The following is a 22,500-nucleotide window of genomic DNA, read 5'->3' on the forward strand; positions in this document are numbered from 1 at the left end:
AAAGTGCATCCATAGAAAAATGATTTCACGAGATGTACACTTAGGCAATTACTAGCGGTCCAGCAGATGGACTTACAGATATGGCGCATCATATTTCGTGTTACTTATCGCAGTGTCCTGTGAATGCTATCTTTGTCTATGAAATGAATCAATTGTATTCGTCATATCCCCTTTGCTTTTGTATATTCATGACCAAATTCTCAGTTTGTTTTGGAGCCTCTGGGTGCTTGTTTGACAAAGGGTGTGGTGAATCTATAAAGGCTATGAATATTAATTTAAAACGCCCCTCTGACCTCTCCTTTACGGCTTTTAGAACAGCACACAAGCAACATTCTCGCATGTAAACCTATCCCCAATACATTTTTTATGGTCATTTACCGCTGCAATGAGTCAAACATTCAACTGTGAATGAAGATATCCATATCCCCGATAACGCAAAACCGCGTAAAGTTGTTTTTTAACCCTAGTTCCTTTCCAAATTATAGAAAAGAGTTGAATTTTCTCTCACTTATTTCTACTGTACTATTGTTTATATTGATTGCACTTTTGTTTCTTATCTCTAAAGAAATCACATCGAAAGCACTTGTTGGAACCTCTAGCAAATAGGGACCTTTTGTAACGTTGCCAGTTTTGAGACATTGGCAACTAAAAAAATCCACCAAAAAATAAAAAAACATCCAATTCACTAAATTCTTTCTTTATTAGATTACCAAAAGACGTCTTTAACATCCCTCAAAATTTGGTTGATGTTGAATGTTTTAAAAGGGCTCAATCGCATTATAAAACCAGCGAAGCAAAAAACGGGCTTTTTCTGAATCGTGATTCTTTTCATGGACATGAAAAGTCAAACGTATAGACGGTAAAATTTTCCGGGGCTCAATACTTCCAATTTAAATTACTGTGGTAATTGAGGGAATCGTGTGGCGTATATATGGTAAGGCAAAAGCCACAATTTGGTAAGGAAATGGATTTAAAAGCTTTTTAAAAGGTGCTTACCACGGACAAGGGAACTTTTGTAACCTCCTTGCCATGAAAAAGGGTCACAGTCCCTTTGATTTTAAAGTGATACGTTGGGCGTCGGTCTGCAAGGGGATCAGTGTTTAAGGTATCTACTGAAAAGTTGTTGTGCCTTACCATCTAAAAAATTGGGCGAATTATAGCAAAAGGAGAAAAAAGTTACAAAAGTGCCCCACGATGCCTATGGAGAGAGAGAGAGAGAGAGAGAGAATACATAAGTTATTCACAAGCTGGCAAATGACATGTATAAATAACAGGGAAGGAATTAGGTAGAAACCTTTGCCGTGTGCCTGTTCCTATTTCTTTACTTATCATCTGAAACATCTCATGCTGTATTTTACCTTGGCTTGAAATTCCACCCAATGAATTAAAATCCCTTCATCCTTTAAAATGTTTCATTTTTTGGCTGAAATTTCACCAGATGGGCACACGATGACGCCGACCTGATCCAAATGGCCTTACGTCAGCGGAATCGTGAAACCTTCAGGGAAACTGGGACCATGTCACGCCAGAAATCAAGTTAAATTTCCCAGCAATCGAACGTAACTCTAATTCTTGGCCACATTTTAGTTGCTTATCCGAACATGGGTATGTAGTCACGCGTGAGGAAAAAAACGTTAGAAAAATCCTTTAGAGCAATGCTTCCTTTTAGGATAGCGAAGACCTGGGTCCGGTTGTTCAAAAGCCGATTAACGCTAATCCCAGATTAAAAATTAACCAAGGAGTTTATTCCTCTACTCCCAAATGCCGGTCAACGCTGATATTCGACCAAACTTTATGTTAGAAGCAGTCAATCTTGAAAAACAAAAACAAAAAAAAAAAACAAAACAAAACAAAACAAACTTTCACCAAAAAAGTTTTGAAACATGAAACAAACCTTTACGATAATCCTGGATTAAGTTAATCTGCTTTCGAACAACCGGGCCCTGGTCACCGCGATTAAAAGTCGTCCCCAGGTTTTCCCTTTTCTCGGCTGAGAGTAGACAGGGCCGAAATAACACAACAAATAGTCGATACCATTCACTTTATTTCATTGCCTCGTAGATCTCGTAAAACTCGCTATAAAATAAGAACCGTGTTAAAACAATTTAAATAAATCAGTGCAATCACATGTAAGGGTAATCAACGAGATTTCTCCTTATAAAGCTGGTCATAAATTCTAATCATGATATCGCATGCAATTAGCTTATCATTCTCCTTCACTTTTCACAGCAAAACAATGTAATATGGACGTGATTAAAGAGTAAAGACAGAGCAAACCAGTAAGGTTATTCAAACCATTACCACGACTGATAAAAAAATCAACTTTTTTCTTCATGTCTGTCTTCATGAGACTACCTGGAATCTCAATTGAAGAATGCTGACAAGAAATTGTTCCAATTTGATAGTCTGCTACCAAGACCTTTAAAAGTTGAATACGGAGAGAATACAGATTTATTATATAAACACCAATGAAATACTAAGTGAGCTCTCGCGCGAAAACATGATATCTTCACACGTGAAAAGATCACTGTTGCTATGGTTACAAACAAACGCGCCTTTCGTGTATTGATTTATTATTTCATTGGTGTTCATATAATAAATAGAATATTACATGGCCGCTTGGAGATACGAAATTTCTCTTCTCGTGTTGAAAAATATTTCACCCGTTCCCTGCGCTCAATCGTGAAATATTTTTCAACCCTCGAAGATAAATTTCCTATCTCCGCGCGGCCATGTAATATCCTCTATTTAGCAAAACGTTCACGTGAAACACGAAAGGCAAAAGTGACCACGTGAAAACGATTTTCCCGCCATTTTTCGCGTTTGGCGGTTGCTTCTCACGGTTTCTACGTGAAAGTAGGCATTTTCGTGTTTGCCGAAAATGTGGAATTTTTTTCTCGTTTTTCTTCTACATAACAATTTGTTTGTGGAAAAAAGGAACCCTAAAATCACTTTCACTTTCCGTTAAGTAAAACAAGGAAAACTTAGGTTTCATGATTATAGATCGTTTCTAAATAACTCCTTAACGGCAATTTTCTTCATGAACTCACGTTGCCTTACAAAACCGCTTCATCGAAACTCGCAAAATTTGACCGGTAAGGATTTTTATTTCAGATAGCGTCTTTCTGTCGAAACAATGTTCAAAATGATTCCCAGTTTTTGCTTTCGTTCTTCAACTCCATACTCGAGATTAACAGAGCCCATTCCGAGCTACCGTGGGTCACGCGAAGCTTTACTCCATTTTACGTGTAACGTGAAACGTCAGGTCCACGTTTGCCGTTTCACGTAAACGTGATGCTAAATATCTCCATTATTTTGCTCGCGTGCCCGTAAGTACTTAGAAGTGCGCGCGCCCAGATGATTGGAGTTATGGGCTTTCACTACTCGCGTCCTATTGACTTTAAGACCTGACCGATGAGTAGTCGCAGACCGTTCACTAAAAAGGGTACTGTGTTTTTTCCCAGCTAAGGTACAAGGAAATTCGAAAAAAGGATCCTGAACTTTTCCTGTAGATGCTGTTCGGCTGTGTTTTCCACCGTCAGCATAACATTTGCTAGCGGTCAAAATCATAAATTAGAGAACTACGAGACCGATTAATTAAAATTCCACAGAAAAATAATCTCACTATAGGAAACCAAGGTAAATTTACATGTGACCTTGCAAACAAACTGCTGCCTTATAAATAATTCACTCCAAATAATGATCCAAATTATCGTTAGATTTTACGACTTATACTTAATTGTCTCTCTCTGAATGCACCTCATAGGCACTATGCTAAACTAGAAAATTAATTAAACTCCTTTGTCAAGTATGTACTTCCTTTCTCCTTCCTATACGGTTTTGATTTTCAAGTGCCCTTCAGTGCAAAAAAATTTATCGGTGTGCCCTGACACCAACAGTGAATACGTTTACATCCAATTTATGTGACCCTTTTACCAAACTTGTTGGTTAAGTCGTACACAAGTCAAGTGATTGGTGAAGCAAAATAACTACAACTGATCTGTGACAAGCGTAACGCTGATTTGTGTTCTTATAGAGTGTTTTCACTCACGTGATCGGTAAACTTGTTTTTCCACCAAAACAAAAGAAAAGATTTGCATGATAATAGAGCTCAATTCCCGGAGGATTAGTTGGGGACACCAACATGGCCGCGGTTCCTTTGTTCAGGGACACCAACATGGCCGCCGTGACGTCACGTGAAAACACTCTATTGTATAGCCACATTACGTTATCACCTCAAACCTTCAGTCAGTGCCTGGAAAAACCCTGAAAACATTTCTCATGAAATTAGCTCGCAACGAACCAGTTTAGTAAGATCAGAGTGAATACTAAGAGATTCTTCAATCGAAATACTGAATTTAGACTTGACATACATGTAAATGATATTATTCCATGAGTTCAAAGAAAACTGGAATCAAGGGCTTAAATCTTCGACTGTTTCAAGAATTGTAACGTTAACTTCCATAAGATCTCTGCATAAGGACGCGAAGCTGCTCAATGGCCCCGACATCACTAACGAACCTACATTCTTCTCAGCCATATGTTTGCAGAACAACGACATTAAACAATCCATGTTGTCCTCGTCAGACGCTCCAAACGCTTCTCCACCGAATTTCTCTCTAAACGTTCGCAGTAAGTGAATGGAGCTCTTGATTTGCTTTCCAGCAAGTTTATCCACCAGTAGCTGTTCCGCCGTTTCTTTGCTTGGGGAGTCATCCTCCATATCGCTTAAGGGAGAAGAGGTGTCTCCTTTCAGGGGATTCTCCATGATTGAGAAAATCTCTCGGCGAACTTCATTCACCTCTTGAGAAAGATCATTAACCTGCAAATTAATTATTGGTTGAGGGGTTGCGCAAAATCTCTGGCTAAATTTAACCTAATAGACCGCAAAAGTAATTTATTAGGTATTTAAAAAGTCTAATTCGGAGGTAACTAAGACTATTTGTTCCAGGAACCATTAACGTAGCAACGTAACGTAATCAGAGAACCAGCTGGTTTGAGGCCTTACCTTAGCCTCGTGAGCAGCTTGCACGAGTGACTCCAAAAGCCTTGCGTACGCACTACAGAGCAACAGGAACTGGAAATGGGTCTTGTACATACACCGACATAACTGCACCTGCCTCAGCTCTTGCTTCTCAGGTTCGACTGTGATACGTGTCTCGGCTTCGTCAAGATGCGAGCCTACAGAGGAACGTTTTAGCGCAAACTTCACATCATCAAGGCACTCCATTGTACGTTCACTCCTGTGCACGTAATTGGCAAAATGTGAATCAAGCTCTAGTACATTAAACTTGTGCCTCTCCAACAGCTTTGTCTGGTTAAGTGTCTCCGTATCGATACAGACAAAGGGACATTCACCCCGCGACATCAAAAACTCCAACGTGTTTGAAAAATGCTGTGTCACATGACGAAACTTGTCTCCTGCCAAATAATTACAGCATTCTCTCGTCAGACTGTAGAACTTTTTACTTGTGCTCTTATACAGATGACTAAACAAAGAGAAAGTGTTGACCGCAATGACTCCAGTAGTGTCTTTCACGATTGAAGCCACGTGCTCGGTCCACAATTTTTCAGCCTCGTCACGAGAGTCCAGAGTGACTTCAGTGACAGCGAACAGTTTGTATGAGTTGCTGGTGTCCGAGGCACCCGGAAGAGAATCCGTGCTGAAAATTGAGAGGTACAACTGTTAGTCTGATTTGTAGTGACAGACAAAGCCTACAATATTCAAACAGTACAGGACTGTTAAATACTTGAATGATGTTGCACGCGATAACGCAGTACTTGATCAACGCAATGTGTGTGTTTCTTTTGTGACCTCATTCGCTCGAAACGCTTCAAGCTAATCCAACCTCGCCCACACGATAGACTACTACTGGCCAATTCGCGTCCCATCAAGTTAATGAGCACGGATTGTGAGAAAAGGCCTGCGGATCCAGACGATTAGAAAATATGTAGGTGTTTGAACAAAGCTAGTTCTGTCTCAAGAAGATAATGGGAAAAGGAAAGGAAAGGAACTTTATTTAAGTGTCTAATCTTCTAGCGCTGTAGAGCACTAATCGGGGACACTGTAAACTGATTTTAACACGTTAACGCAAATCTTATGCTCATTTACGTAAGCTGACTGATCTATTCAATCGGCTGCAATTCAATTGACCTGTTTTCTCATTCGAATTTAAATTAAGTTAGTTAAATTGATTTGATTTAAATTTTTAACAAGTTAAATTCGGGTGGATATTCTACAGAACACAACATAACTTCACCAGCTTAAACTTTCAAACCACCTGAATAACAGTTCGACGGAATGCAACCCATGAGCCACCCTCTCTGCAATCGTGCAGTGACACCCATAAGAGACGTTAAGTGAATAAATCTAACCTTAATCATGGCTACAAGTTAGCTCTGTTAAGAGCACCGAGATTGCCCTGCTCAACAGACCATTTTCGAATTCTCACGGTTGGACTGGATCTAGCATGAAATGGAGACTAATGCGGGAAAATATTTTCACACACAAATTAATAGTCCACTTTCGATATATTAAAATTCAGTCCTAAACAAAAAGCATCATCTCGAGGTTCTGGGGAATAATTATAAGGTTTTGTAAGAGTTTACTCCCCAGAACCTCGAGATGATGACTGTTGTTTAGGTTTGAATTTTAATATATCGAAAGTGGGCAATTTGCCCGCATTAGCCTCAATTTCATGCTAGATCCAGTCCAGCCGTTAGAATTCGAAGTGGTCTATTCGAGGTCACTGCTCAACCTCTTTTTGATGAAAAAAAAAAAAATCAATCTTGACACGCTCCAGCTACCCTTCCTATTTACAAGAGATCAATACTCGCGTTTATTTACCTGTCAACAGACGGACTTCGACTCTCTCTTCCCTGTTCGTGACACTTATCCCTGTCAATTGCCACCACAGTCACATTGGCAGAAGACTCGGATGAACTTTCGAGCACTGATGTCGTGACGGCAGTTGTGGTCAGCGTACTACTAGTTAAAGATCGTCCAAGCTAAGTGGAAGGACATTGAAGCAGTCAGTTAACAGCACTTCAATAAAAAATGGATTGGACCCTATTTCCAACCACCTGCACCTTTACTTTGAATCATATCTTTGTTTACCCTCGGATCATTGTCTGGTTTGTTGTAGCCACTTATCTATGACCCGAGTCTTTCCTTCTAAACTGTGCCAGCTTAGGGTATTAAGCGATCCCCTGAAGCGGTTGGAAAGCATGAAAAAAATTCCGGCCTATTGCGCGTGGCCAAACTCTTTACCAAACAATTGCGCTTCATGCTCCTCCAACCAATTCAGCTGCCAAGCCAAGTGGGAGCTGGATAGTATAAAATTATTATCTCTTAGACTTTGGTTTATTAAAAAGAGCGGTCGTTTATCTCTTGTCCGGAAACAATTCACTTATCATTCAATACCTCATCTTCATCATCTGAAGAGTCGTGCGGAGTGAGATCTGGCTCGCTACCAGACAGACATTCCAGAGTCTGAAGATTTGACTTTAAGTCTCGTTCCAGACTTCCTCCACCCAAACTGCAAAAAGACAGACGACGGTCCTCGTAGTCAGGCCCCCAGGTTGCGTCCTCGGACTCGTCGTACAGGAAGTCGAAATTTGTCAGGACACTTATCTGAAAGAATAAGAGAATGCTGTGACAGCTAGAATTTGAATTTTTTAAGGTTATTACAATATCAGCGACACAAGAACTACTATGATTTTGTTATCACATTAAAACTTTATCTGTAACCAAGACAACATTACGAAGCGACCTTTTTCTTGTCTTGTCTTGTCTTCTTCTTCTTTTACCTGTAACCCAACTGAAAGATGAAGCCCAGCGGATAAAACGAAACCGTTTATGCGTTTAATAGCAGAGGGAATTGCAAAAGGAAACAGAAATCTCGAAAGAAAGGAAATCAACTAAACTCTCTCGAGTCGGAACCAGTCGACTTGCTTCAGTTCTGTTTGTTACAATGTATGGTAGACTGACCTGTTGTGACTCAAGTTCATCTTTTCCACTGTCGTTGGATAAACCCTCTGTTATGGATGCTTCTTCAGAAGATGACTGTTGACCAGCACCTTGTTTCTCCACCGCAAGATCACTACTTGAACTAAATACAACCGATGGACTTTGCTTCAATCCTACCGTGTGACCGCATGTAGTCAGCACGTTCACGATTCGTTCACGTGTACGGCGCTAAGACGGTAGAGAAAACAGAGATGGTCAAAGAAGAAAGTAAAAGGTTGCTACAGAAGCAATCGTTTCGTGGGACAGGTAAAATTTTACCATCTTTTTAATGTGCTGACGAGGGCAAAAACTGAAGTGGTAAAAGAAACGTAACGCTACTTTACAAAAATCGGATTTCTAACTAGCCCACTGCAAATGGCAAAAGATTGTACCGCTTCGGTGTACAACAATTTGAAAAGATACGAATTAGAGGCTGCATCCCTAATAAATCCAAGACAGCGTGTATATATATCTGAAAATCTTGGAAAAGATACGGAGTAGAGAGGCTCCATCTCTAATAAATCCAAGACAGGATGCATATACATCTGAAAATCTGTTAGGATGCAGAAAAACTACATATTTTTGGGTGTTCACCAGTAACGCAATTTAGACAAACCTCCGTTCGTTTCAGGCCAGACCTTCTTCGTACCTTTCTCCTGCATTCGCCAACTTGTCCTTCGCGTCGATGACACGAGTGACTCTTCGTCTATACCTTTCTTTTCTTGAGATATGCCATTTTTTCACAAGAGCATGATTTCAATTGCGCATGAGCAGAATATTATTTGCAGCAAAACACTTATTTGTAGGCAGTTATTTGCAGGTCACGTGGTGGGCTCTCGGCCAATGAAAAGGAAGGACAAAATACATCGAATGATAATGACTGTTATTTTTCAAGACTTTCAATCAGTTGTTTCAAAGGTTGGACTGTCCACTGGACAGCGACCCAATGCTTACCTGAGAAAGATGCGGTTTTCTCCAAGTGGATAGATCCACTGTACCCACTGGGGAAAGTACTTTGTTTTCCCTGGTCAGCTCCCCTGGGAATTCTGGTGTAATCTTCCGCCCTATCACCGGAGTGGTAGAAAGATCAAAGGTAAAATCCAGTGTCCTCCCTGGAAGGTCTTTTTTGATCATCATTGCCTCTGCCGACCATGAACTGTCATGTGCTGTCCATACAGAGCTTGCTGGACGAGGAGGGGGTGTATCCAGGTGGGAGGAGTGCGACACGGCCATCTTGAGGATATCAAGGGACTCTTTCCACAGATTACCCTGAAAAAGCAACACATCATTCTTTTCAGTTCAATGTACAAAACGTTCTACGATGTTGGTTGACCGGCTGCTTGTTTTCCTTTTCTTCCTAGCCCGTCTGTGTGGATTTATTGTTTCTTTGTTTTGTATTTTTTTCCTCTACGAGCCGGATTGTTACTTACTTTCAGATACTTTGATATCGTCTTAAGTGCGTCATTTTGGAAGTGCCTCATGGACGGTGATGAGAAGTCCCCGAATTTCATCAATGAACATACCAAACCAAGCACCACTTGATGGTAAATAACAGGACCACGCTCCAAAACCTGCAAAACCCATTGAAGTTGGACAAACATCTGGTAAAACAAAAATCTGAAGGAGTTGTTTGATAAGACCTTCAACAAACACACCGAGAATAGTACAGATGTCCAATTTGGACAATTTCTTATTTTGCCTTTTACTTTCCAAAAACTCACGGCGACCGCTGCCATGTTCAGTCAACCACTCTTTCAACTCTTACAGCGAGTAACATATTACCTCTAAAAGGAAGGTGATGTGTGATCTAGTGAGATGCCCAAATGAGTCATGAATGTATTTACACACAGAGTCCAGCCAGGTGGATTTTGGTCTGGGATAGGATTTCTCCATGTACATTTCGTACAGCTTGCCAAGGTTTGCGAGATTTCCTGAGCCGCGGCAAACCTGAAGGAGAACAAAGCGAACGTTTTTTTAAGAGCTAACCAAATCACACCATTGAAGCTATGGTTGATTAGCAGGTAGTCGCATCTTCGTGGTCACGTGTTTTCGCACGCTGATGGCTGTCCTCCGACTTCCATTTCTCCATTTAAAGCTACCTGCACCCTACACTCTTCATCGAAAAATATCTTTTACGACAGAAAAACGTGGAATTTGGATTTCTTTGCACTAGCTCTTGCAATCCCCTAAGAAAGAGCCCTCCAGTATTACAAACACTCTATCATACCTAGCCTGGGCAACAATGAGATTAATGGTGTTGCTGCAATGCCGTTACCATTTTGAAGGGTATACAAGTTTTCCCCTTTGCCCACAAAAAAAAAAAAAGAACCAATCTGTATCCACCAAACTAAATCACGATTTTCTAAAGCAAAGGGCTTTGCAACGAACGCAATGAAACAATATCAATTAGACTTGAAGTAACCGATAAACAGTGTACCACATTATTTTACCTGTATGAAATTCGCAGCACAGATCTTGCTAAACTCATCAGGTTCGTCAAAATGTTCAAACATGTTAGGCAACAAGGCCAACATATTGAGCGCAAAACCTTCAAAGGAAACATAACAGGAAAGTTCCTGCTTATGAAGGTAAAGGTCCTTATTTTACGAGGGTAACACGTGAGAGTGAACTACAGTTACTGATAAACTTGTCAATGCTCCGTTTTACGGGTATTCAAAGATACAGCTACACGGATCAGAAGAAAGTCGAAACAGACGTCAATGGAATGAGACGGGAGTCGAACTGGCGACCTCCAGCTCAGAAGGCCGCGCACCAATCGACTGAGCTACGCCTTTCTCGCACATACCATTCCGAATGCTCTTGCAAATTAAAGAATCTGGAGGTTCCAGACTGATAAATTTTAAAATATAGTGAGCATAAGGACGTTTACCTTACCCCTTCGCCCAAACACAGAAAAGCCTTTGTGATACACCAGTGATTAATATGTTGACCGCGCACCGGTGGCTCAGTTGGTTGAGCACGGGGCTGCCACGCGGGAGGTCGTGAGTTCAACTCCGGCCGGACTAACACTCAGGGTCTTAAAATAACTGAGGAGAAAGTGTTGTCTTTGTAATTACATCGGCAAATGGTTAGACTTCCAAGTCTTCTCGGAAATATGTGGGACGAACCCACACACTATTCGAGAAGAGTAGGGGATAAAGTTTCCGGTGTTGTGGCTGTCCTCTGACAGTATATTCTTTCGCAAAGAAGTGGCCGGCTTGGCGTAATGTCTCTGAATAGGCTTGTGGTGTATGAAGCCACCTAAGCAAAAACAGCCACAAGTCGATAGCACTTTGCCGAGTGCTGGGATATGTAGTAGATGTAGATTAATAATAGAGTATTATCGTTTGTCTCACGATGTGGTCACTTGTGATGTAGATCGCGACGTTTCGACTGCATACTGCTTGTCTTCATCAGGCGATGAGGTCAACTGGTTATGCGTCACCTTTTAAGCAGGATGCTCCGCTGTGATTGGATGGTTTTCTCGCTGTTTCGGTGTGTTGTTCCTTTGGGGGTCCGCTGTCGTACGCTTCTCCTGTTGTTGTGTTTCTTGATCGTGGGCATCCATGCTTCCGGAATTTCTATCCCACTATCCCTGTTGATGTTGTTAGGGTGAAGTCTTATGTGAATCGCCTCTTTGACCTTGCGTATGTACCAATGAGGATCACGATCAATTAACTTTACCTTCGTTCCAAAGCGGGTTGTGTCCAGTGTTGTTCTGAAACAGCGGAGGTCTGGGTTCGGGCAAGTCGCAGGTCTCGCGCATGTTCTTTGATTCTATCTTGCATATGTCTTCCAGTCTCGCCGATGTAGACTTAACCCCATTCACAGGGAACGCCATCTTGTTTAGTCGGCTCGACAGTGTCTTTCGGTCGTACTAGATGTGATCTTAATGTAGTCTCCGACTTGAAAGCAGCGCATATGCCTTGTTGCTGTGGGCAGCGGCGAAGTTGTTCGGATAGGCCTTTGACATAGGGTAAAACCGCAGTCGACTTGTACTCGATCGTGGGCTCAGCACTGCTACTTGGTTTCCTGGTCTTGGTGTCGTCGATCGCGATCTACACCACAAGTGACCACATACTTTATTATTATTGTACTTCACCACGATGAATAACAGCAACCTTTTTTACGACATAGATGTAGATTATGTCGCATCAGGTAGCAGAACAGTCTTACGAATGAGAGGTCAAAGACTGCTGGTTCTGAATAACACAGCTTGTGCAGGAAATGGTGCTTACCGGCAGCTTGAGAAGGGTCAACGAGACTGACATTTGAAAACAAGGTTAGCTTGGCGAGCAGATGAAGAGAAGCCTCAGACGTGGCTGAATTTGTCACACCCTGAAATGTCGTAAAATGGAAAAACCATCAGCCTGTTTTAGAAATACTCTTTCTGGTGGGTTCAGGTAGCTGCGTCAGCCGTGATCAACATTGCATCCCAATTCAAAAGCCCGCACTTTGCCCTGCCACACCTACTTTATGAAGCTGGGTATCATGAAGTGATAACTGCATGCAACTGAGAGAGGCCATAAGAAATTCAAAGATCTTGGGAGACCTTTGACAACAAGCATACTATGATATTTGAATTTTATCCCAATTTTGACATTTGCGATATTACTTCAACAATAAAAATTGCTGTTAGTTCATCTGCTGTTTGCGTTACGGATTTTTTTCCTGTGCACCGCATTCGTAACGAAAGTTGTGAGTTACCTTGAGTAAAAGCGCCTGTAGTCCAGGAAAATCACTCCACTTGAGCCTGTGAAGAACTTTGTCCAGTTTTTCTCGAGATTCATGGCAACTCAAGTCCAAAACAGACAGAATCTGCAAATGAAAGAAATTGACAACAAACTGATGAGCCAAGCCTTCTCGCGCCAGTCTGCGGTAAGTTCCTACAACAGCTCTCACTGCTTTGGCTCGAAATGCGGCGTTGTTGGGCTGCATGCGACAACTATCTCTACAAACCTTGTTGAGTAGATGGATAGCCATGAGGAATTCATGCTCGTAGTCAGACTCTAGTAATGACACAGCAATCCAAAACACACGAGTCACCATGTCTGCCTGACTCTGAGGATTAATCGCCTCTGAGGGAGTCTTGAGCAGGCACTGAACACTGACACTGAAAGAAAGAGTTTGATGAATAAACACCATCACGCATCTAGCACTGAGATAGTTCCTCTTGATCATTACCTTTTTGTCCTTATCTCATCTCCGCTGCCATTCGGTCGTCCAAAATGATTAAATAGACACGAGTGTCTTTTAAACTCACAGCCACTACTTAGAGAACGAATATGCCCTCCTTGCCTAACCCTAGCCAGTGGACCAGCTGAGTCGATGTGTAACTTGTATTCATCTACCACATCTTCTGTTTCATCGTCTAGGTAAAATCCAAGACTCAGCTCCTGACCATTTTTGGACTCGCTTGTGTTTGAGGGGTCCATGATTGTCCAATCGGAAGCCGCTTCCAATGTCAGAAGTATTTCCATGACATATCCCTGTTTAGTTAAACAGATTTATACGTTTGTTAATATGCCATTCTTAGTTAAGCTCTCGCTTAAGCACCTCCTAGTACTCAAACCATGATCTGTTTTCAGAATGTTATCTTTCATTCATAGAGCAACAAAGGACAAATTGGATGAGGACGACCCTACCTCAAAGACTTCCAAAGCGCATGTACACGACTTAGATGTAAGTGAGCTATTATACCTGCACATCTTCACTTGCATCTCCAACAGATTCAACCAATCTCGACAGTACATCAGAGAGCATGGACCAAGAGAAAGGCACCTTGAGGGCCCTGAACACCTGGAAGGACCTGCCAGCATAGTGCCTTGATGAGCAGGATGTAGCCCAGTGCAGCGCTACCCTAGCCATCTTTTCCTGTACCTGAGTCCCTGAATCAGATGCTTGAAATATTTGCACCACGGAGGCTACAAAAAGCTCTAACTGCTCAGCGCTCTTGATTTCATATGAGCGTGGAGTTATGTCTTCAAACGCCCACAACGGTTTGCAGTCACTGAGAAAATTTGAAAAGAGGCATGGAAATACAATCAACGGCATGTAAAGAAATGATGCTCCAAGCGTTAGACATTGAAAAATCAAAATAGGTTCTTAGCATCAAATGAATCAAGGATGTTAAAATAGCAATATGAATCCTGCTTTGCTTAAATTTTCTTAAATTTTGATCACTTATGCTGTAAAAGGTATTTTTTCACCTTAGTTTAATCTATGTAACTGTGTCGTCCATGAGTTTGTGACAGACAAAATCATAATTTCTTAGCTCTGAATACTCTCCTTTTCCTTCGAAACGAGCTACAATCCAACTCAAACCTGTTCGCTAGAAATTCAATTAGTTCTTGGATCTGCTCCACAAGTCTGTTAGCACTGTTTTCCTCTGGAGGTAAACTTTCTTCACGAGAACTACTGCCAGCAGAAGTCCTAAAAAAAATGCCGGAAAATATTTAGTATTCGATATCTTCTATGCAATGGAACACAGCCACCTCTTTTGAAGAGCAAACTATGAAAAACTCCATACAACCAGCTCTTTGACGTTTCGACGACTTCATGTTATCATTATCAAGTGTGAAATATGAAGAAATTAACATAAGTATTTATACAGAAATATAAGTGGGGATAATACATAACGTAATAAAGCACGATGGGCGAGAATTTTCTTATTGAAATGTAGATCAAAACCAGCTCTTTGTCATGAAATTAAAAAAAACTGACTGAAATACTTCATCAGCGAGTCTTTTCCTATGACAATAGTTTCGTAATTGGTATCTTATTTGCCAGAACCAATTCGCTGGCAACCTTATTCCGTATTTTACCACTTCAATGATCGTTGAAGTGCAATCTCAACATCATTGTAACATATACATCTTTACATGTAACAATTAGCCCTCGGATTGCAAAGTAGCTTGCAATACATGATCTATGTGATATCCCTGAAAATATACCCAACCAACTAAGATGTACCGCAAGTGCTGGGGACCATTTCGTCTGAAGCCCTGTGAACGTTTCAGGTCTAAGGAATGGAAGGGGTGCATACACCAATGCCACACCACCACTCACACAGTGTATATGAAACAGCCTCAATAAACACTGACATGTTTTAAGCAACCACTTTCCACTGGAAACGATGGTTCCAGTCACTTTTTAAAACAAATGAAACCTGAAAAGGTACTTAGTCTTCACCTCTCCAGCCCTTTCTCTTCGTTTTAAGGGTCCATATGCATTTACCAATTCAGAGGATTTTCATTTGCGTGTCAAAAGTAGTTTCTCCTTTAGTTTGGTTTGTATGATAGTGCCTGACCGGGAACTTTTTGTGAGAAATACTGATATCTAAAATCAGATAAAAATTGCATAGGATATTCCCAAATTGACTTCAGCTTCTTACACCTCCTTCAAGCACCCAACGCCGGCTGCACCTAAATTCCATGGACATGGGATTTCTCCATCATTACACTGTGAATCGCAAACGCAATGAACTTCATGTCGTAACTTACTCTGATATGCCAGCGCCAGCACTGACAATATTACCATCCACAGACTCAGTACCAGTACCAGTACCAGTCCTAGCGCCAGCACTAGGACCAGCCACACCTACAATGTTGCCAACATCGAGAGTCCAAGAAGATTTCAAAAGACCATGTTTACCCAGGCCTTGCTCGGAGACTGTGATAAAGTTGAAAAGGGACTGAGCTAAAGACACGTGATTTCCACGACACACCACCACAATGATCAGGTTGATCAAAAGTCTTTTGCTGTGTTCATAAACCAAAGCTTTTCCATGATCCAAGGCTAAAAAAAAAATTAGCACACAACTGTGACATAATTCTTCACATCACCATGAGGGGCACGCCTTCACCACGCAATAGTTGCATTATCATGTTGAATCATCTTTCATTAGGAAGATCTAGCATCAGATTTACGGCAAACGGCAAGCTAAGCGAAATTTGCTTTCGCAAAATAATTAAAGAAACAAGTTTAATTTTCGGTCGTTTCTTGTCTGTTAGCTACAGCTTTCAAGCAACTAATGTCAAGTGGGGAGACAAGTCAGAATACAAGAATTTTCATGCTTTTATGACACGAAGAAGCTTGTCGTTTCACGTAAACGCAATGCTCTCCACTGTATAGCCCCACTAACCAGTGGAACAGTACAAAATAACCCATATAAACGAGCTACAACAAGTTGCAAAATTAGTGTAGACACTTCGCCTTTTTGGGGCGTTATTAATTTACCTATTATCTCCCACACTGCAGCTCCCCTCCGCCCCTTATCAGTGTTGCTAGCAAAAACAAAAAAGTTTAAAAACTTAAACAGTCAACATTGAAAGGGGGAGAGGGGAGGGGAAGTGGGACAGGTTGAAAGTCTAGATACGGCGGGTATCGGAAGCTAGAAAAGGTGTTTTTTTAATGGGAGTGTCTCAACAATTTTGCAACTTGTTGTAGCTAACCAGGGGGTTTATAGCTGGCCACTTTTAGGGAGGTCGTAGGGGTCGAATATCCTATCTGGGACTCCGACTTTTTCTGTTACCCCTTAACCCGTTTCCAGGCACCTACTGTAGCATATCTCCGCTCAAACGGGCACATTACAACTTTAACAAACAGAGGATGCAAGAGGACAGCTCATTATTTATTGAGGAAAGGCTATTTGCAGTCACGATGATATGGCCACTTACCAAGAAAGATGACGTGAAGCATAAGGGGAAGATGTTCTCCCCAGTCTACAACGGCCTGATCAAGAACTAACTCCGCTAATAACATCAGAGCAAAATTACACCTGAAAGACACATCCAGATTGAAGTGAAACATTAGAATGATGAAAGGTAACTCCTGATATTTGTTCACTTTGGGCGACAAAGGTTAACCTCCGATGACTCAAAGCATCTAAACGATGATTATTTCCATTCTAACTTTGCGTAAACCAAGTAAGGTAGGTAGATAGATATAGATAGATACTTTATTCAGTAACAACATTGCAACCAAGAGCTAGCTGAATTACGAAGTACTCAACAATTTAATTTCGTTAAAAACACTACTTTCACAATAAATAATAGGTATAAAAATTACTCACGTAAGAAACAAACACTAAAAACCGCTAGTATTTAAAATTACTAGCATTTACAACTATGATTCATGACAAACGTGTTCTTAAACCTATTTGTCTTACAAATTGGTAGTCTAAAAAACCTTTGATTTCGTGTGCAGTAAGCAACTTCATTAATTGGTGGCAACATGGGGTGAAGCTTATGGTTTTTATCCTTTACGATTTGGTCAAATAAAGCTGTACTCAGAACCTGCCGCCTTTCGTATAGTGAATCTATATCTGCGGCCTCAAGAGCTTTGGAATAAGACAAGTCAGGATAAACTATTCGCAGGGCACGCTTTTGCATCCTTTCCATTTCATTAGACAGGTATTGCAGTAGGGCAGCGTGAAAGACAGGGCACGCGTACTCTAATACAGGGCGAATGCATGTCAAATAGAAGAATATCATATAATTTGGTAGCACTTCAGCTCGTTTTAGCTGTTTCAAGAAGTACTGGCGCGCTGCTACTTTTTTGCATACAGCTTCTACGTGCGCGTTCCATTTAAGGTTGTATGAAATTGTCACACCTAGTAGATATGCAGACGAAACAACTTCGATTTCTTTCTCATTAATAGTAATGCGTGACTGCATAAGGCTGGACTCATTTTTCGATATTACTTCAGCGTGGGTGGTGTCGTCAACACACTTCCAGAGGGATGAATTAGATACAGACAAATCATTTATCATGATAACAAACAACCAGGGACCCAATTTGGTCCCTTGTGGGACCCCTGCGGGGACAATCTCCCACTCTGAAAGACAGTCACCGCTTAACTTCATCCTTTGCTTACGGTCTCTGAGGAAGGCTATGATCAAGCACATAATAGGACTTGGGATGTCATACGCGGAAAGCTTCCGTGTCGGGACATGATCGTCAATCAGGTCGAAAGCTTTCCGAAGGTCGAAGAGAACAACTGTCACAGTGGATCCATTGCCACCCGTGGACATGGCCCAGCAGTGGACCTAGATTTAGGTACCGTTCCGAACTGTTGTGGGTCAATCTTTTTAAGGACGGCCGGCTTCACTTCACTTCTGCGATCTTTGATAGAATCGGAGTTAACGAGATTGGTCGAAGGTGTTAATTAATGTCCTGCACTGGTCTTTGTTTAGGCACCGGAACGACGTCAGCCTCTTTCCACGATGGTGGGAGGCAACCTTCTCGATAAGAAGAGTTAAGAATATCTGCAATGGGCTCTGCAATCATGTCTGCATTTTCTTTCAGTACCCACCTCGGAATAGTATCAGGGCCATATGCTTTACTCCTATTCAGCTTGGTCAGTTTCTTACAGACCGACTCCTTTCATTGAGATGCGTCGTTTGCGATATCATTGGCAAAGTTCGCAGGCAGCGGTGTGAAATTTTGCATGAGCGACAGAAAGGCCTTGTTGATTTTATTAGCTAAAGTGGTGTCATCCGAGGATCCATATAAGTGCTGTATGGACTTCTTAACGTAAGATCTCTCCACAGAACCTGGGGAGGAACCGCTGAGGTTTTTCACTTCGGACCACCAGGCAGAAGGTTTACTCTCTTTCAGGTGCTTTACCTTAGCTTTGTAATATTTGGCCCGACACACTTTCCGTTTGCGGTTCGCACGATTCCTTAACTCTCGAAACTGTCTCTCCTTGACAAGACGTCCTGCTCATTTGCCGCGAAACCGTGGCCAAAAGGACTTGGAAATATTGAAAGGAAGCCTTGCCAGACGACTAAGAGCCATTTGCCCGATTTATAAGCAAGAAAATTAAAAATAGCTGGGGAGCATTAAAAGTGCAGCCATACACGGCGCAGTACAATATAGGGGCAGTTTTTGCTAGTGAGGTGTCTGAAGGCTGATAAAATTATGATAGCTATTCTCACCTGTACAATGAAGCCACATATGGAGCAAAAGGTAAAATATCAGGAAGGGCTGCGAAGAATTTCTCTCCCTCAGGGACTGGTAACGGAAGAGTCATACCAGCCACTACAAGTCTCTGTGCAATGATAACCCACTCTTGTGCCCAGGAACATTCCGATTTTTCTTTCTCTATAATCTGATCCATTTCTTCTGGTTCTGCCAAAGGCACTGACGTTTCACCTACTTTCACAGATTCGGGCATCAGAGCTGCCAAGAAAAAAACAAACAGGTTGAAGCATTAATACAAATTTCAACCGACACGCACAAAAGAAAGTCGGTATGACCTTGTGTGTAATAAAAACGGCCACACACTCGTCTATAAATCACTTGAAGTCGCGCGACGTTTTGCCTCGTTGCTTGCTTTCTTTAATTGAATCACCCCCTAACAAGCAAATTAAGCAGTTAGATAGCCACAGCAGATGTACATTCGTGCGCAATCAAAATCTTTGTAGATGAATAGTCTTCGAAAACAAATGTAACCCCATTTACCACTTTCCATTCCTCTTGGCATAGAATCCCCTTTTTCTTTCCTTTCCTCCATAGTTTCTCTTCTCTCTTCTTTCGATTCTTTTCTCTCCTCCTTGGAATCTTTTGTTGGAGCGTCTCCTTCCATTTTCATATCACCTTTAGGAATGGTCTCCCGCTTGGCGATGCTTTTTTTGGTCAATGTGCCTGTCCCCTCCCCTGAGAGGGCGTCACTGACTGAGTCTCGGCTGGTTGATGACTTTTGCAGTGGACGAAAATAAGGTGGCTCGTCACAGCGTTCAAACTGAGAAGCTACGGTCTCTGTCAACTAAAAATCAAACTCGAAATTGTTGACTTGTGATAAAATGACCTTCAATGAGAAAAATGAAGGGTCGAAAATTGCGTGTTGAAGAAAACTATATGACGAGAAAAGAGAGCCGGAGCAAGCGAAAATGTGCGTGGAGTTAACTAAGATTCAAATTATCACACGATTGTTTCTTGGCAGTCCCAAAATGATATCTGGGAAATGACCCTCTTAATACTCTGAAAAGCTGGTCTCTTAACATGTTTTCAACGAGACAAGTAAACTAACATGCACAGTTTTATGCCCAAAGAGGTGCTTCCTTGAGATGGGCTTCCAAAAATGCATGGCTAGCATAGATTGATCTCTATTTCCCTTTATTGTTAGCGTAGATGCTTATAATAATTAACAACCTGGTTGACTTTAGCCGAATAAGGCATACACTTGAAAGCCTAAAGTAAGTGTTGACCCGTGGCAATTAAAGATATGCGAGTATTTGGGAATCGCTTAGCCAATTCAAACCAAAGGAAATCTTGATGCAGTGGAACCCCGTTAATACGGTCATCAACGGGCCTAAAAAACTTGGCCGTATTAACAGGGTGGCCGTATTACCGGGGTAGGGTGAAATTCATGACTAAAGGGACGTAATGATAAATAGCCCATTTGCACTTCCAGAACAACTTTTCTCTTTAATAAACTTTACAACAGGAATGTACGTGCAGTAATTTTATAAAATACTCGACACTTCGTTCAGTAGGTAAAACGCTTAAAATTGTTAAATGTACTGTGCTTTCTGAGCCTAAAATCAAAACAAGAACAGGCCCAGCTTACTATGCTTCTAAAAACCGGAAGCCGCCGTAAATATCTAACCGAAAGACTTTGGTATCAATCGTGTTTTTGATGAAAGCACAATGACTTAATCCCTTCACGAATTGCCTCACTGGATGTTACAGTAGTGTCAAGATCATGTTTGTAATGAAAACAGGGAGGAGTGTTGCTGACAGTACTTTGTAAAAGTAAATCGGCTGTTCGATTACAGAAGTAAATAACAAAGGTCGATGGAATTGACCTGTCACATGCGTTTTGGTTTTCTTAATTTAGCGCGAGTGGCCGTATTAACGGGGTGAGATTATAGAGAATTCTATTGTTTGGGATTTAAAATTGTGGCCGTTGGCCGTATTAACGGGTGACCGCATTAACGAGGGTTTCAAGTTCAATAAGAGAATGTATGGCCGTTTTGCCAGGCCAAAAAAAAGTGGCCGCAATAACGAGGTGACCGTATTAACAAGGTGGCCGTAAAGCGGGGTTCCACTGTAGAGGTACATTTTCAATTTTCGCATCCACCAGCATGGAGAAAGGAAAAAAGTAATGGTAAAGGTACACCTTATTTGACGTCGGAAGTTTCTTTCCTCCAGAAGGTATTCTCCCAAAAAGCCAACGGTGCGCTCATTTTACCCCCCTCTTTCCACTAGTACTCCGTTTTAAGGGTATTCAAAGCTACCGGAAGCTACAAAGAATGGAAAGAAGTCGAAGCAAGGATGTGAGGTCACTAGGGATCGAACTCGGGACCTCTCGCACAGAAGGCCGCCACTAACCAACTCTACAATCCTTCCTCCTCATTGCCTCCATAGGAAAAAATATGTAATTCACATTTAGATTCATCATGTAACAACCTTAAGCTCTTCCATGAGTTCTTCAATTGCTTTCTGCTGATTTGCGCGGGCTACATACACAGCAAGCTTCTTGGCCTGCACAACAACAACAACAACATCAAGGAACGAACAACTCAATACAAGTGGCATATCACTATGAAAAACTCAAAATCAAGCCAAAGCGGCATGGAACCACTGGCTTACAAATTGTACTGTTTTTCTTGGCAATAACAAAAGGAACTCATAAAAGACTACAAGCAGCCTATAAAAGCCTGGATAACCAACACAAATTGATGTTATCTAGCAAAAAGAAATTAAGACAAATTACAAGTAATCCCCTTTTAGAATCAGCCCATTTCCAATCAATCCCGAGGGTCATCCCTCATGACTCTTTATGGTTCAACCCTGACGACCCTGTATCGTGATTTAGGAGCCAAGTTGTGAGCAAGGATTATTTAAAGGTCTCAACAGAGGTTCGAGGTGTCAGTATTTTCTATTTCGTTCGTATTTGTGCTGTGAGAATGAAACTAACATCATCTTAATGCTCCTGGAATTAAGTTTTGAATCCAGAAAAGTTTTTGTTTGTTTTCATTGTTATTTTTTCTCCCAGTCTCTCAAATCTCAGAACAAAAAAGGTAGTCCTACTCCAGAGATTTAAGCTACAAGGGATTCGAATTTTCTCTGAAATTTTATTAAAGGGGCACTGTCATGAGCTGCGCATGCTCGAGTTTGTTTGCTCTCGAGCCCACGGAAAATTCTCGCCGTCATCATGGATTCACGCGCGAGTCACGTATATTCGCCGGAGTTTCTCCTTTGTCCACCATGGCCCAGTGGACACCACTTTGAATTTGTCGATTCAACTTGAAAAAAGTTAACCTAACACTAACGGATGCGCTTCTCGTGATAGTTTCCCTTTAAGCAATCGATTTTGTGATGAATTTTCAGGTAAACGGTGTCGGCGTTTTATCATACATTGCGCTTTGCATTTGTTATCTTCCATCAAAGTTGGCAACTGAAAAGTGTTTTTGAACGCGAATTTGTGTATAAAATCAAAGCACATCAAAAAATTCAATAACACTGACAACCAAGAAATTACC

The 22,500-nt window shown here is 41.4% G+C and overlaps 1 protein-coding gene across 2 annotated transcripts in view; it reads right to left on the reverse strand.

The window, feature by feature from the left end:
• Positions 1-2,026: 2,026 nt before the first annotated feature.
• The window catches only part of LOC138000740 (protein furry homolog-like), a 72,053-nt gene continuing 51,579 nt past the window's right edge, over positions 2,027-22,500 (reverse strand). For both annotated transcript variants that reach the window (XM_068847365.1, XM_068847364.1), the window contains exons 42-61: positions 21,425-21,499; positions 19,475-19,778; positions 18,949-19,192; positions 16,687-16,787; positions 15,511-15,805; positions 14,333-14,440; positions 13,709-14,018; positions 13,193-13,497; positions 12,968-13,121; positions 12,716-12,826; positions 12,247-12,346; positions 10,459-10,556; positions 9,791-9,955; positions 9,439-9,579; positions 8,963-9,277; positions 7,991-8,197; positions 7,424-7,633; positions 6,848-7,008; positions 5,009-5,663; positions 2,027-4,822 (exon numbers count right to left, since the gene is read on the reverse strand). In XM_068847365.1, coding sequence (XP_068703466.1) covers positions 4,415-4,822; positions 5,009-5,663; positions 6,848-7,008; positions 7,424-7,633; positions 7,991-8,197; positions 8,963-9,277; positions 9,439-9,579; positions 9,791-9,955; positions 10,459-10,556; positions 12,247-12,346; positions 12,716-12,826; positions 12,968-13,121; positions 13,193-13,497; positions 13,709-14,018; positions 14,333-14,440; positions 15,511-15,805; positions 16,687-16,787; positions 18,949-19,192; positions 19,475-19,778; positions 21,425-21,499 — 4,467 coding nt within the window. In that variant the 3' untranslated portion in view covers positions 2,027-4,414. The remainder of the gene's footprint in view (positions 4,823-5,008; positions 5,664-6,847; positions 7,009-7,423; positions 7,634-7,990; positions 8,198-8,962; positions 9,278-9,438; positions 9,580-9,790; positions 9,956-10,458; positions 10,557-12,246; positions 12,347-12,715; positions 12,827-12,967; positions 13,122-13,192; positions 13,498-13,708; positions 14,019-14,332; positions 14,441-15,510; positions 15,806-16,686; positions 16,788-18,948; positions 19,193-19,474; positions 19,779-21,424; positions 21,500-22,500) is intronic.

This window comes from Montipora foliosa, chromosome 4 (assembly GCF_036669935.1).
Source record: "Montipora foliosa isolate CH-2021 chromosome 4, ASM3666993v2, whole genome shotgun sequence".
NCBI lineage: Eukaryota > Metazoa > Cnidaria > Anthozoa > Scleractinia > Acroporidae > Montipora > Montipora foliosa.